The following is a 14,206-nucleotide window of genomic DNA, read 5'->3' as shown; positions in this document are numbered from 1 at the left end:
AGCAACTGACTGTACATGATCTGATTACTGTAATCTCAATCACCCGTTTCTGTATTCTGACAGCAGTCTCGACATAAATACTTACATGAACACACACACACACACACACACACACTCGCACTCACACTCTCTCACACACACTAACCCACAACCAACATCTCTCTCTCTCTCTCTCTCTCTCTCTCTCTCTCTCTCTCTCTCTCTATCTCTCTCTCTCTCTCTCTCTCTCTCTCTCTCTCAAAGTGAGTCCTGCACCTTTTCCAATTTTTTGATTGGTCAAGCAAAGTTAACTATTTGGAAAGCATATAAACAAATCTGTGCTATTCTGTTTTTTTTTTTTTTTCTGGGAGGGGGGTTGCATTAAAGGGAGAAAAGAAAAAAGGAACTAAAATGTCTTTGTTAACACTGATGTTCATTGATGCTTTTGACTGATGTTCATGTTCAATAAAAAGCAAAAAAAAAAAGAAAAAAGAAAAAAAAAAGAAAATGAGGATAAAAGGATCAATACGGTAGAATTGTTCAAAGCTTTGCTAGAATCCAGAGTTAAAATAGAGTATGAATTTTATAAAATGAATAATGATATGCATATTTTTTAAAAGAAAGTGGTGTATAAATGCTAATTTTATTTTTGTGAATGATGATGATAAATTAGTGTTTCAGTGGTATTGCTGAAATTTGAAGGAATTAATATTGTTATTTATTACTCATTGTTATTAATTATGAAAATGTGATTATTGTATAACATGAATAGAGAATAAAAAGAGTTAAACATCATCTTTCTCTCTCTCACACACACACACACTCATCCACAACCACCATCTCTCTCTCTCTCTCTCTCTCTCTCTCTCTCTCTCTCTCACACACACACACAGACCCTCATCCACAACCACCATCTCTCTCTCTCTCTCTCTCTCTCTCTCTCTCTCTCTGGTCTCCTAGTAACCAGCGCCGCTACACACATTTACTGCTGAAAACACCAGCGATTAGAACAATGTAAACAGAGAGAAAGAAAGAGGGAGAGAAATGTGAGTTACACACACACACACACACACACACACACATGATCCATACACTAATCATTCAGTAATGCTCTGTGCTCTCCAACCGATCAAACAGCGACACTTTATGAAAACGGCTTTATATGAATATTAAACATTCTCAACATGTTCCTATCAGCCTTTTACAGTCCGAACACACACACACACACACACACACACACACTTATTCAAAACATTCACGTGTTCACATTTGCAGACAACACGTGTATTACAAGTGTTTTTTTTTAAATGTTGTTTAAATATGCGAATGACACATTCTCTCATTAAATATGCACTCATTTGCATATAAATAAATCTAAACAGCAGGCGAAGCCAGTGTGTGTTGATATATTAGAGTTAAAGGTCTGTTGTTGTCACTCTATATATCAGGAAATACTGTCAACAGACAGAAATCAACAGTAAAATGTTCTAGAAATCATGCTAATGTTAAATGAACAAATTGTGAATTGTGTGATAAAGTCAAGAATTGTGAAACATAAAGATGCAAAACCCTTTTTATCTGTTAATCCGTGGAAGAAACAAGCGTTCATAGAGTCTGGAGAAAATAAATCACGTGTATTGAAATCAAAACTACACTTAAAAATAGTATTTTGGATCTATTCGTGTGCGTGTATTCATTGTCAGTATTACATTTTGTTTTTTGTTTATTTATTTAATTTTTTTGTTTTTTACATTATAATTGTATTGTGTGACTTATTTTTAGATAAAATGTACTGCAAATGATTACGTTTTTGTTGTTGTTTCTCAAAAAGGATAAATTATGATATTTTGTAAAGAGAAAACAGTAGCCGTTTCAAATCCAGATTTGTAAAAGGGGAAGGTAAACATAAGTTAGCTTCTTCCTTCTCCTTTTTTTTCTATATTCTTTTTCTTCTCTTTTGAACATGCTGAGATTTTGTTTTTATTTTTTTTTTGTTTAAATATGCTGTTATCAATGACCATGTTCTGAAGAGGAAAAGGAGATGAAAAGAAATAAATTATTCATTCATTCATTCTTTTAAAATAGATCTTTTCTGTGCACTATGAAAACCAATGGTTATGTGTTGCATTAAAATGCCCTATTATGCTAATTTAAATATTCTGACGTTGTTTACAATATCCAAGATCAAAAACACTTCTACATTTCTCATAATATCCATTGCAGCATCAGTGTGTCTGAAACGCTTCGGTCGAAGATTAAGATTCGCCTCTCTGAGAGCTGCTGTGCTCTGATTGGTCAGATGTCCCAGACGTGGCGTGGGCTTTACCGTATCATTATCATCAAAGTGGATTTGCTTTGAAAACAGCAACATGAACTCAGATACACTACAGTGATCGAGGGCGGAGCTAAGAGACACTGCTCAGCCAATCAAGACCAGAGGCGGGCATTATGCAAATTAGCAACAAACTTACACAGACTGAGCAGGAAGTGAGACTAAATTACTGACGACTCGTTTGAGTTCAGAATCGAGAAGAAGACTTGATGCATCAATTACGTTCACCAACAGCTCTATTACACACTGACTGCATGAAAGGGAATATCAGAAAAGACACTAATATCTGTATCTTATCTTTAGCTCACTTTGAGCTCGTCTATTCTTCACTTTTGCTTTCTACGTCTCGCTTCATTATTGTCCTGAGACTAATGGAGCTTTAATAATCAGCAGCACTTAACTAAGGGAGCGAGTGTGTGTGTGTGTGTGTGTGTGTGTGTGTTCAGAAGTTTCCACCTGCGGCCATGTGACTGATTTCTGCAGATGCTTGTGCTCTGGACTCACGAGGCACATGGACGAAGAGAGAGAGAGAGAGAGAGAGAGAGAGAGAGAGAGATATTCACACACTTACACACATTAAAAAACAAACATGTGCACCACATGAAAGAAAATATTTGCATGCTTCGGAGATTTATTAGTTTATTAGAAACCAATCAGCAGTAAGGGGCGTGTCTACACATGATGGGGAGGAGAATGAACCAATCAGCAGTAAGGGGTGTGTCCACCCATGATGGGGAGGAGAACGAACCAATCAGCAGTAAGGGGCGTGTCCACTCATGATGCTGAGGAGAATGAACCAATCAGCAGTAAGGGGCGTGTCCACTCATGATGCTGAGGAGAATGAACCAATCAGCAGTAAGGGGCGTGTCCACTCATGATGCTGAGGAGAATGAACCAATCAGCAGTAAGGGGCGTGTCCACTCATGATGCTGAGGAGAATGAACCAATCAGCAGTAAGGGGCGTGTCCACTCATGATGCTGAGGAGAATGAACCAATCAGCAGTAAGGGGCGTGTCCACTCATGATGGGGAGGAGAATGAACCAATCAGCAGTAAGGGGCGTGTCCACTCATGATGGGGAGGAGAACGAACCAATCAGCAGTAAGGGGCGTGTCCACTCATGATGGTGAGGAGAATGAACCAATCAGCAGTAAGGGGCGTGTGGGGCGTGCGTACACATGATGGGGAGGAGAACGAACCAATCAGCAGTAAGGGGCGTGTCTACACATGATGGGGAGGAGAACGAACCAATCAGCAGTAAGGGGCGTGTCTACACATGATGGGGAGGAGAATGAACCAATCAGCAGTAAGGGGTGTGTCCACTCATGATGGGGAGGAGAATGAACCAATCAGCAGTAAGGGGCGTGTCCACTCATGATGGGGAGGATAACGAACCAATCAGCAGTAAGGGGCGTGTCTACACATGATGGGGAGGAGAATGAACCAATCAGCAGTAAGGGGTGTGTCCACTCATGATGGCGAGGAGAATGAACCAATCAGCAGTAAGGGGCGTGTCCACTCATGATGCTGAGGAGAATGAACCAATCAGCAGTAAGGGGCGTGTCCACTCATGATGCTGAGGAGAATGAACCAATCAGCAGTAAGGGGCGTGTCCACTCATGATGCTGAGGAGAATGAACCAATCAGCAGTAAGGGGCGTGTCCACTCATGATGCTGAGGAGAATGAACCAATCAGCAGTAAGGGGCGTGTCCACTCATGATGGGGAGGAGAATGAACCAATCAGCAGTAAGGGGCGTGTCCACTCATGATGGGGAGGAGAACGAACCAATCAGCAGTAAGGGGCGTGTCCACTCATGATGGTGAGGAGAATGAACCAATCAGCAGTAAGGGGCGTGTGGGGCGTGCGTACACATGATGGGGAGGAGAACGAACCAATCAGCAGTAAGGGGCGTGTCTACACATGATGGGGAGGAGAATGAACCAATCAGCAGTAAGGGGCGTGTCTACACATGATGGGGAGGAGAACGAACCAATCAGCAGTAAGGGGCGTGTCTACACATGATGGGGAGGAGAATGAACCAATCAGCAGTAAGGGGTGTGTCCACTCATGATGGGGAGGAGAATGAACCAATCAGCAGTAAGGGGCGTGTCCACTCATGATGGGGAGGATAACGAACCAATAAGCAGTAAGGGGCGTGTCCACTCATGATGGGGAGGAGAACGAACCAATCAGCAGCAAGGGGCGTGTCTACACATGATGGGGAGGAGAATGAACCAATCAGCAGTAAGGGGTGTGTCCACTCATGATGGCGAGGAGAATGAACCAATCAGCAGTAAGGGGCGTGTCCACTCATGATGGGGAGGATAACGAACCAATAAGCAGTAAGGGGCGTGTCCACTCATGATGGGGAGGAGAACGAACCAATCAGCAGCAAGGGGCGTGTCCACTCATGATGGGGAGGAGAACGAACCAATCAGCAGTAAGAGGCGTGTCCACTCATGAGGAGAAATGCAAGGGTGATGTTCGCATTCGTAAGTGTGGGGCGGAGCTATCAAATTAGGGGCGTGGTCTTTTTGAGGTAGTGGCGAGTTTGTTTTGGTGATTTCAAATATCAACATTGGCCAAAAGTGTTTTTCAAACTGATCACATGATCTGAGGATTCATGAACACGAGAACACTCAACTGGAGCTGACTTTTATTATATTGTGTACATATGCAGGCGTTTACATCAGCTCAGCATGATCACAGCGGTGTTTGTTCCTCATCTACAGGTTCATAATGAGAAACTCTCATACGGAAAGGAATGTCAGATATTTCCTCATTTAAACTGAGAATGAAATAGGAGCAGATGCAGTTCTCTGTTCTCCTGAAGATGGTTCTGTGTGTGTGTGTGTGTGTGTGTGTGTGTGGTTCACATGTATCTGTTTCTGATGTACTCTCGGTACATGAGCAGGTCCTCGTGACTCAGAGTCCTGACCCATCCTCGACCCGTCTGAACGTGACACTCGAACACGGACCGACTCTGGGCGTCCACCTCCGGGACAGACACCTCCAACACACTGTCCACCGGGAACACCGACACCGGGACACTGAGCGGGAAACACACACACAACAGCTTTAAAATACACTGAGCGGGACACACACACACACACAACAGCTTTAAAATACACTGAGCGGGACACACACACACACACACACTCACAGGCTGAAGACGCTGTCGAATGTCTTCATGTCATCGTGTCTCTCCACCTTGTGCTGGTTCTGACCCAGATGAGCAAATCTAGAAACACACACACACACACACCAAACTTTGTTGCATTATTTTCCTGTTATCTCTGTAAAGCTGCTCTCAAACACTGCATGTTGTATAAAGCGCTGTTAACGGGGCGTTACCGATGATTCATTAAAATAAGATATTTTATCTGAAGAATCTGTTGATTTAATGGATGACTCTCCATATAATGGACTTCAATGGGGTCCAAAGGCGAGCATTTGAGCTTCTAAAACTTAAACTTTGTTATTTATTTATTAAATGAGCGCTCGAGACCCTTATTCATCGTCTGGCGTCGTTTAAAGCCCTTTGAACAGTTTGCACTGAAACTGTCTTTTGGACCTTGAACCGTTTGGTCCCCATTGAAGTCCATTATATGGAGAAAATCCTGGAATGTTTTCATCAAAAACCTTCATTTCTTTTCAACTGAGGAAAGAAAGACATGGACATCTTGGATGACACGGGGGCGAGTAAATTATCAGCAAAAGTTTTTTCAAAAGTGAAGTAAATGTTAAAGGCATCGTGAGGCGATGAAAAGGGCTAGTCTTTTTGATTATATTATGATGTAAAGCGCTAGTGTGTTTTTTCTGCAGGACACACACACGGATGAGGACAATCAGTGAATGGATTGAGTGAGTCTATACACTGTTAGTTTCTGGTCATGTACTGAGAGTTGATGAAACTGCTCAGGGTAATAATTGTTCTTCTGTCAATGTATATATTATGCACCCAATATTGGAAATATGAATGTGTATTTAAAATGGGTCATTTATGTAGAAGAAATGTGAAATAATATTTGAATTTGGAGCTTTTTAGACTGAGAAAAGACAGAAAATGTATTTTTGGCTTATGTGGATGAAAGACAACAACTCCCAGAATGCACCTAGGAGGCCACGCCATTCTCTCTCTCGCTCGCTCACTCACACTTTTTCTTGATTGCGTATTACATGTTTGATGTAACTTTAAGGATGTCTAAACAAATGAATCTATAAAACCTTAACAGACTAATAATTTATTACAATCCTATCAATAATATAGTCTATTTTTTCCTAAATTCCATTAGATTTTTTTTCCTAGAATCAAGGTTTTCTGTTTTAACCACTCTGGATTCCATTTTGATAGTTTGACTAAATTATAATAATCAAAAAGGATGTCAATAAAACATTAACATTTTGTGTGTGTGTGTGTGTGTGTGTGTGTGAGACCTGTGGTACACGAGCATGTCCTCGTCCGGGGGATTGGCCAGCAGGTTCAGGCCGTACGTCTCTCTCATGGGCGGCAGACGCGGCTGTGGCTGGTCCTGGCAAAGGGCAAAGGTCAAAGGTCACACAGACGGCTTGATTCTGATTGGTTGAGCCGTGTTCGAAGCCATTATAAATTACTCCACACACACACACACATGTGAATGCACAACATTAGTAGCGAGTCCTATTCTCCCAGGCAAGAGCCGTATACATCTTTACAATTACGTAAAATGAATTATTTTCAAATATATGCATTTATAGTGTGTATACAAACAAACGCACAATTATACCGTCATTATAAAATATATATGAACATTAATATGTTTAGAATAGAATTACGATAACTGTGGGCAACAGGGTCAGTGTATTTCATTCCACTTTAGCAAACGCAGCATTCCTCACGGTTTACACTGATGTTCAGTGACACACACACACACACACACACACTCCCTCGCTCCTCCTCACACACATCCACGCCCATTTAAGTTGCATTTTTCTGGACTTGAGCTGAAAGAGAAGTTTCATCATGACCCTTCTAGCTCATTAAAGCGTTACGTAACCGGTGTGTGTGTGTGTGAGCCGCGGGTTTACTCGTCTACATATCGATCAAACTCTAGCGTGAGTGATGCCACAGTTTCACCGCTGTAATTACAGAGCTGCAAGTAATGAGGTTTTTCACTTTTCAATATTTCATCAGTCGAAACCCGTCCACGTGAACCGTCGGCGCCGAGATCTCACGCTTGAGGAGAAAACACACGACACACACACACACACTGAGGATTGGGGATGTGTTTCATCATGAGATGCTCAAAACACCACTTTCTGGCGTATAACTTTTGACCAAAACGCATTGAAATATATTATTTTTTTCTGATTTTTTTGTGTATAATTTAATTGGACATTTCTAAGGGAGTGAGTGAACTGATACCTAACATTTACAGTCACTTTGGAGAAAAACACTACACAGGTTAAAACTAATTAAATGTTTTTAGACGCATAAAAAAACATTTATGAGAAACACAGACACATCTGATGCTGACATGTATTATGAATAGGGGTCATTTGGACCTTGAACCGTTTGGTCCCCATTGAAGTCCATTATATGGAGAAAAATCCTGGAATGTTTTCATCAAAAACCTTAATTTCTTTTCGACTGAAGAAAGAAAGACGTGGACATCTCGGATGACATGGGGGCGAGTAAATTATCAGATAAAGTTTTTTTTAAAGTGAACTAATCCTTTAAAATGGCCAACTTTACAGCAGAATAACACATGTTTACAGTCTGGTGCAAACCGTGGTTTTGGTCTATATACAGTCAGACACTTAAACATTTCTAACATTGGTGATCAAATATGACAAGAACTCTGAGTTATAAGATCGTCCTTTCTGATTTCATTTCTAAAAGTAAAATTTAAGCACTTTAAACACGTTGTACGAACCCCGTCGACCCTAACAGCTGACGACGGACACTTTTCACCTAATGTAGTTTCGATGGCTTCTATTGCTCTCCTCAAGTTGCTTTGGATAAAACGATTAAATGCATCACACATGAACACGTGTGTGTGTGTGTGTGCGAACGATACCTGAGAAACACACGTTCATCAAGCCATGACAACAGGTCAGTGTGACAGTGACGCTTCATAACCTCAAACGCATCAGCACATCCTTCATCATTAATCCAGAAAACACCAACACACACACACATGCATACATTAACGCTCACTGAAACATCATAACATCACATGACATCTCAATCAGAGAAGCTTACTGTTACGATCAAGCTCTTCACAAACACATTATGCATTAATATGGCATGAGAACACACACACACACACACCAAACAGCATCACAACACAACTCCTTAAATCAGAGACCCTACAATCCAGATCGAACACACACACACACACACACGCACGTGATGCAAGTATGCAATGTTTTATGGTGTTATTTGATTACCACCATTTTCAATAATAAGTGTGTATTAAATAGGAACAATTAAAAAACAGAATTTCAGAAATAAAATTATTAAACCGTTAAAGTTTTATTAAATTCAATTGAATAGATATGCTTTGTGAGCTTTTAAAAAAAAAAACGTAATTAAACCAATGGAACAGAATACCGAAAAATTAAAACTGGCCCTAAAAAATGTAATTCATTAAATTTAGAAATTAATTAGAAATCTTTTGGATTATTAAAGATTAATGTAACCATTAAAACAGAAAAAAAAATCATAACAAAAAATAAACTGAACATTAAAAAAATAAACTGAACACAAAAAAAGAAACTAGAACAGGAATAAAGGAATCCAGAAGAATTAAAGCTGCATAGAGACGCCTCAGTATTAATATAATTCATTAAAGTGCCGAGTGTGTCCTCATTCATCCATCTGCCATCCATTAAAATCCCCCTCTTCATCCCTCTGTTCTTTCCCTCAATCCCCCTCCAGTGTCTCTAAAGGTAAATAAATCTGAATGGCCCGTCGGCATGGAAACATGAGGAAACCTTGAGTCACTCGCTCGCCCGAGAGACCAGAGAGAGAGAGAGACCGAGCGGCTGATGCGCAGGAACATGCACACACATATATATATATATATATATAAAGAGAAAGAGAGAGAGAGATATGCAACATAAAAATATACATGTATAAATAATAAAAAAAATATATATAATAACTTGTTAAAGTTTTATTAATTAAATTAATTAGACAAAAATGTGAAATAAAATATAGAAATAAGAAATAATTAATATATGTATTTTTTATGAAGCATATATATATATATATATATATATATATATATATATAAACTGTTAAAATTGTATGAATTCAATTAAGCATACATGCATTTTGCTTAACTTTTAATTACCTCATTAAAATATATAAAAAAATAAGAAAATTGGAAATAAAAAATAATTGATATATGCATTTATTTTTTAATAATGCATTCATCCATCGATAAATAATTTACATTTTCTTAAACATGCAAAAAAGTATATATATATATATATATATATAAATATAAAAGTATATATAAAAGTATATATATATATATATATATATATATATATATATACATACATACATACATATGTATACACTCTAAAAAATGCTGGGTTGTTTCAACCCAAATGTTGTGTGTATATATATATATATATATGGATTATATATACCTCACGCTCTTCCTCAGATTATATATATATTATATTATATATATATATATATATATATATATATATATATATATATAATTACAAATTATAATATATTACATTTTGCAATCTATAAATATTTGTCACATTTTTTCTCTCTGATTGCATTACGAGCAATACTGTATCAGTTAGTTGACATTATTCACTGGTTACGAATGAGAAAGGATCATGTAAAAGAGTCGTCAGTTCAGCAGGACATCAGACGGACACACGAGGAAGACTTCAGTGAACTCAAGCTGAAGGATGATGTGTCCTCAGGCCAAGGAAACATCCGGCCGTTTGTCCGGGATATAAACCCATCATCAGAAACACAGCGGAGGATTAATACAGCGCGGATCAGGGCGTATTGTTCAGCGAGGGCATCTGAGTGCGGACACACTCGCTCGCTTACATATTACACAGACAGACAGGAGAACACACTCTTCAGAAACACATTCAACTCACACAACATTATTATTAGTGCACTACGTAAGAGTTCATGATTTCATGTATTTAATATGTATTTGGGGTGTCGATTTAACACATTAGGTTAATTAATTAGTCAAATAAGGCAATGCTTTAACGCATCCGGCCGCCTCACATCTGTAGATCATCTTACTTTTATACAGCTGACTGATGAACATGAAGCAGAGCAACAACTCACGGCGAGTCTATAGAATACAGTAGAGTTATGAGTGAATCAATCAGGCGAACCAATGATTCAATGACTCATTCATAAAGAGAGCCATTTACTTCATTCCTGAATGAATCAGCTGTTTGAACGAATCAATGGCGTGAACCAATGATTCAATGACTCATTCGTAAAGAGAGACATTTACTTCATTTCTGAATGAATCAGCTGTTTGAAAGAATCAATGGCGTGAACCAGTGATTCAATGACTCATTCATAAAGAGAGCCATTTACTTCTTTCCTGAATGAATCAGCCGTTTGAATGAATCAATCAGGCGAACCAATGATTCAATGACTCATTCACAAAGAGAGCCATTTACTTAATTCCTGAATGAATCAGCCGTTTGAACAAATCAATTGGGTGAACCAATGATTCAATGACTCATTCGTAAAGAGAGACATTTACTTAATTCCTGAATGAATCAGCCGTTTGAACAAATCAATTGGGTGAACCAATGATTCAATGACTCATTCGTAAAGAGAGACATTTACTTAATTCCTGAATGAATCAGCTGTTTGAATGAATCAATGGCATGAACCAATGATTCAATGACTCATTCATAAAGAGAGCCATTTACTTAATTACTGAATGAATCAGCCGTTTGAACAAATCAATCAGGTGAACCAATGATTCAATGACTCATTCACAAAGAGAGCCATTTACTTAATTACTGAATGAATCAGCCGTTTGAACAAATCAATTGGGTGAACCAATGATTCAATGACTCATTTAAACATTTACAGACACCTAATAGCAGTTTTAGTTTCTTATTTGGAGTATAATTACATAAAGGATAAAATACATAAAAATATATATTTTGGGTTTTGCCTAAAACTTAAAATGATGTTTTATTTTCAATTATTAACCCTCATGTCATTTCAAACCTGTATGACTTTCTTTGTTTTGCGGAACATAAAAGTCAGCATAGTTTTGGTCCGTAAATATATCTAAATACCAATTCAGACGCAGCTTCTAAAAAAAATAAATAAATAAAAATCATGGCTGTCGTCGACCGAAAAGTTCAGCTATAATAGATTCAATGTTGAATCTAATAAAATATTAATTTCTAAAGCTACTTTAATAATGTATATTTGATGCTTTTATCATTTCACACAATAATGACTATAATTATACCTGTGGGTAATTTCTCCGACACATTTTATGTGCGATTAATTCGATTAATCAGCAAATCATGTCATTAATTAGATGAAAAAAAAACTTGTAATGCAATTCAAATTAACTGTAGCCTACAGAAAACATTTACAAACAACTTAAGTATGATCCAATTAACATCTGCTAAGTTTAGGAAGAAAATGAACATTATAGTGACGTTAATGAGCGTAATACGGAGACTGTGTACATAAATAAAATAGTACTAATCTGGATTTAAATAAAAATCAAAACTATATGAACTATATTGCTCTCTTCCAGCACACGACTCCCGGTCGCACCACATTTCCAATCATAATTATTTGTAAAAAGCGTCCTCAAACTTCCAGACTCATTTCCACACTGAGGACACAGTGAACTTTAATGCCACCTCATGGCCTCCACCTTAGAGAAGATCATTCGCTGCATTTCATCGCCATCCATCAAGCAGAACCACTCCAGAACTAATGAAACCATCAGCGGTCCTGTCTGTCACCAACTCCAGTCTGCTCAGATCCACCACTTGACATGGGAACTTCATTTCCGTTTCGCCTGAAGGTTCACAATGACATACTTACTCTCTTTTAAGAGTTATTCTCTGCCATTTTTAGGATAGGACTAGCCTGGGTGCCAACTTGATCCGTTGTGAAGCAAGTATGCCGAACCAATCACATTGACCTATGGCTAAGCCACGCCCTCAAACGCAATGAGCCAATCACAGTGCGCAGCTAACCCAATACACTCGGACATTCTCTGCTCGTCCATTGAAATGCATTACAGTTAGTCAGTTTTCATTCGTTTTTCTTGTCATTTTAAGTTTAAACTTACATGTACATGCAGCTATGACGCTTGTGTGTGTGTGTTTTTTAGCCTTTCCCAAACATCTCAACTGAGATACGTGTCTGCTCTGGACTAAGTTATGCGGTAGACCACAACACCAACTAAACGCGGATAAATTAAACAAGAATGTCTAAATCTGATCTAAGAAAAGTCAACAACATATTTGAACGTTATCTTTAAAAGCGTTCTCGCTAACATTAGCGAAATGGTAAAACTTTTGCTGATAATTTACTCACCCCCGTGTCATCCAAGATGTCCATGTCTGTCTTTCTTCAGTCGAAAAGAAATTAAGGTTTTTGATGAAAACATTCCAGGATTTTCTCCATATAATGGACTTCAATGGGGACCAAACGGTTCAAAGTCCAAATGAGAGTTTCAGTGCAAACTGTTCAAAGGGCTTTAAACGATTCCAAACGATGAATAAGGGTCTTATCAAGCGAAACGGTCGCTCATTTAATAAATAAATAATAAAGTTTAAGTTTTATAAGCTCAAATGCTCGCCTTGCTCTGTTCTGTGATGCGCGTTCGTGACTCTCCTGTTCGAACTCGTTCATCAAAATGAATGAATCTTTTCCCGAGTCAACGTTCATTTCGTTCATCAAAATGAACGAATCTTTTCCCGAGTCAACGTTCATTTCGTTCGTTGAATGAACCAAATGACACGAAAAAAGATTCGTTCATTTTGATGAACGAGTTTGAACAGGACGTGCGTCACAGAACAGAGCAAGGCGAGCATTTGAGCTTATAAAACTTAAACTTTTTAATTTATTTTTTAAATGAGGGATCGTTTCGCTTGATAAGACCCTTATTCATCGTCTGGTGTCGTTTAAAGCCCTTTGAAGCTGCACTAAACTCTCATTTGGACCTTGAACCGTTTGGTCCCCATTGAAGTCCATTATATGGAGAAAATCCTGGAAAATCCTTAATTTCTTTTTGACTGAAGAAAGAAAGACGTGGACATCTTGGATGGCATTGGGGCGAGTGAATGATCAGGAAATGTTCACTTTGAGGTGAACTAAATCCGATTGCTCATTCACACAACATTTCCCAGGAGCGACACTCAGTCGCGTGATGCGCTACCTCGCGTGTGCGGACGCCGTCGCTCGGATCGGCCAGTCGGATCGGCGTGGAGCGCTGAGACCCGGTCCCGTCGTCCTCGCGCTCTTCCTCAGACTCGTCCTCAGAGCTGCTGGAGATCTGCTCTTCGGTGGGAGGAGGAGGAGCGCTGGCCGCAGTCTTCCTCTGCAACACCAGCTCCTCCTTACTCGCCTTACTCCTGCAAACCCAGAGCGAGATCGTCAGCCGAAGCAAAAGCCTCTGCATTCACATTCGTGAGCCGCTTCTGGATGGGCAAGCTCAAAGACGGACGTTTCAGTACGGGTGTAAGTAACAATATATCGTGTCAAATATCACACTTTTATATCTACACTCTTATAAGAAAAGGTTCTATATAGAACCTTAAAAGGTTCTATCAGCGCTACGTATTTGGAACCCCTAAAAGGTTCTATACACTCTTAAAAAAAGGGTTCCTCTGGGTTCTATATAGAACCC

At 39.0% G+C, this 14,206-nt stretch overlaps 1 protein-coding gene across 1 annotated transcript in view; it reads right to left on the bottom strand.

Annotated features, from left to right (window-relative positions):
* Window positions 1–4,951: 4,951 nt before the first annotated feature.
* fig4a (FIG4 phosphoinositide 5-phosphatase a) overlaps window positions 4,952–14,206 on the bottom strand; it is a 63,627-nt gene continuing 54,372 nt past the window's right edge. Inside the window, exons 21-24 of the mRNA XM_039690088.2 lie at window positions 13,736–13,931; window positions 6,750–6,844; window positions 5,476–5,553; window positions 4,952–5,362 (exon numbers count right to left, since the gene is read on the bottom strand). Coding sequence (XP_039546022.2) covers window positions 5,185–5,362; window positions 5,476–5,553; window positions 6,750–6,844; window positions 13,736–13,931 — 547 coding nt within the window. The 3' untranslated portion in view covers window positions 4,952–5,184. The remainder of the gene's footprint in view (window positions 5,363–5,475; window positions 5,554–6,749; window positions 6,845–13,735; window positions 13,932–14,206) is intronic.

Source organism: Pimephales promelas, chromosome 13 (assembly GCF_988280905.1).
Source record: "Pimephales promelas chromosome 13, fPimPro1.hap1.1, whole genome shotgun sequence".
NCBI classification, from domain to species: domain Eukaryota; kingdom Metazoa; phylum Chordata; class Actinopteri; order Cypriniformes; family Leuciscidae; genus Pimephales; species Pimephales promelas.
This window is presented reverse-complemented; position numbering and strand designations above follow the sequence as displayed.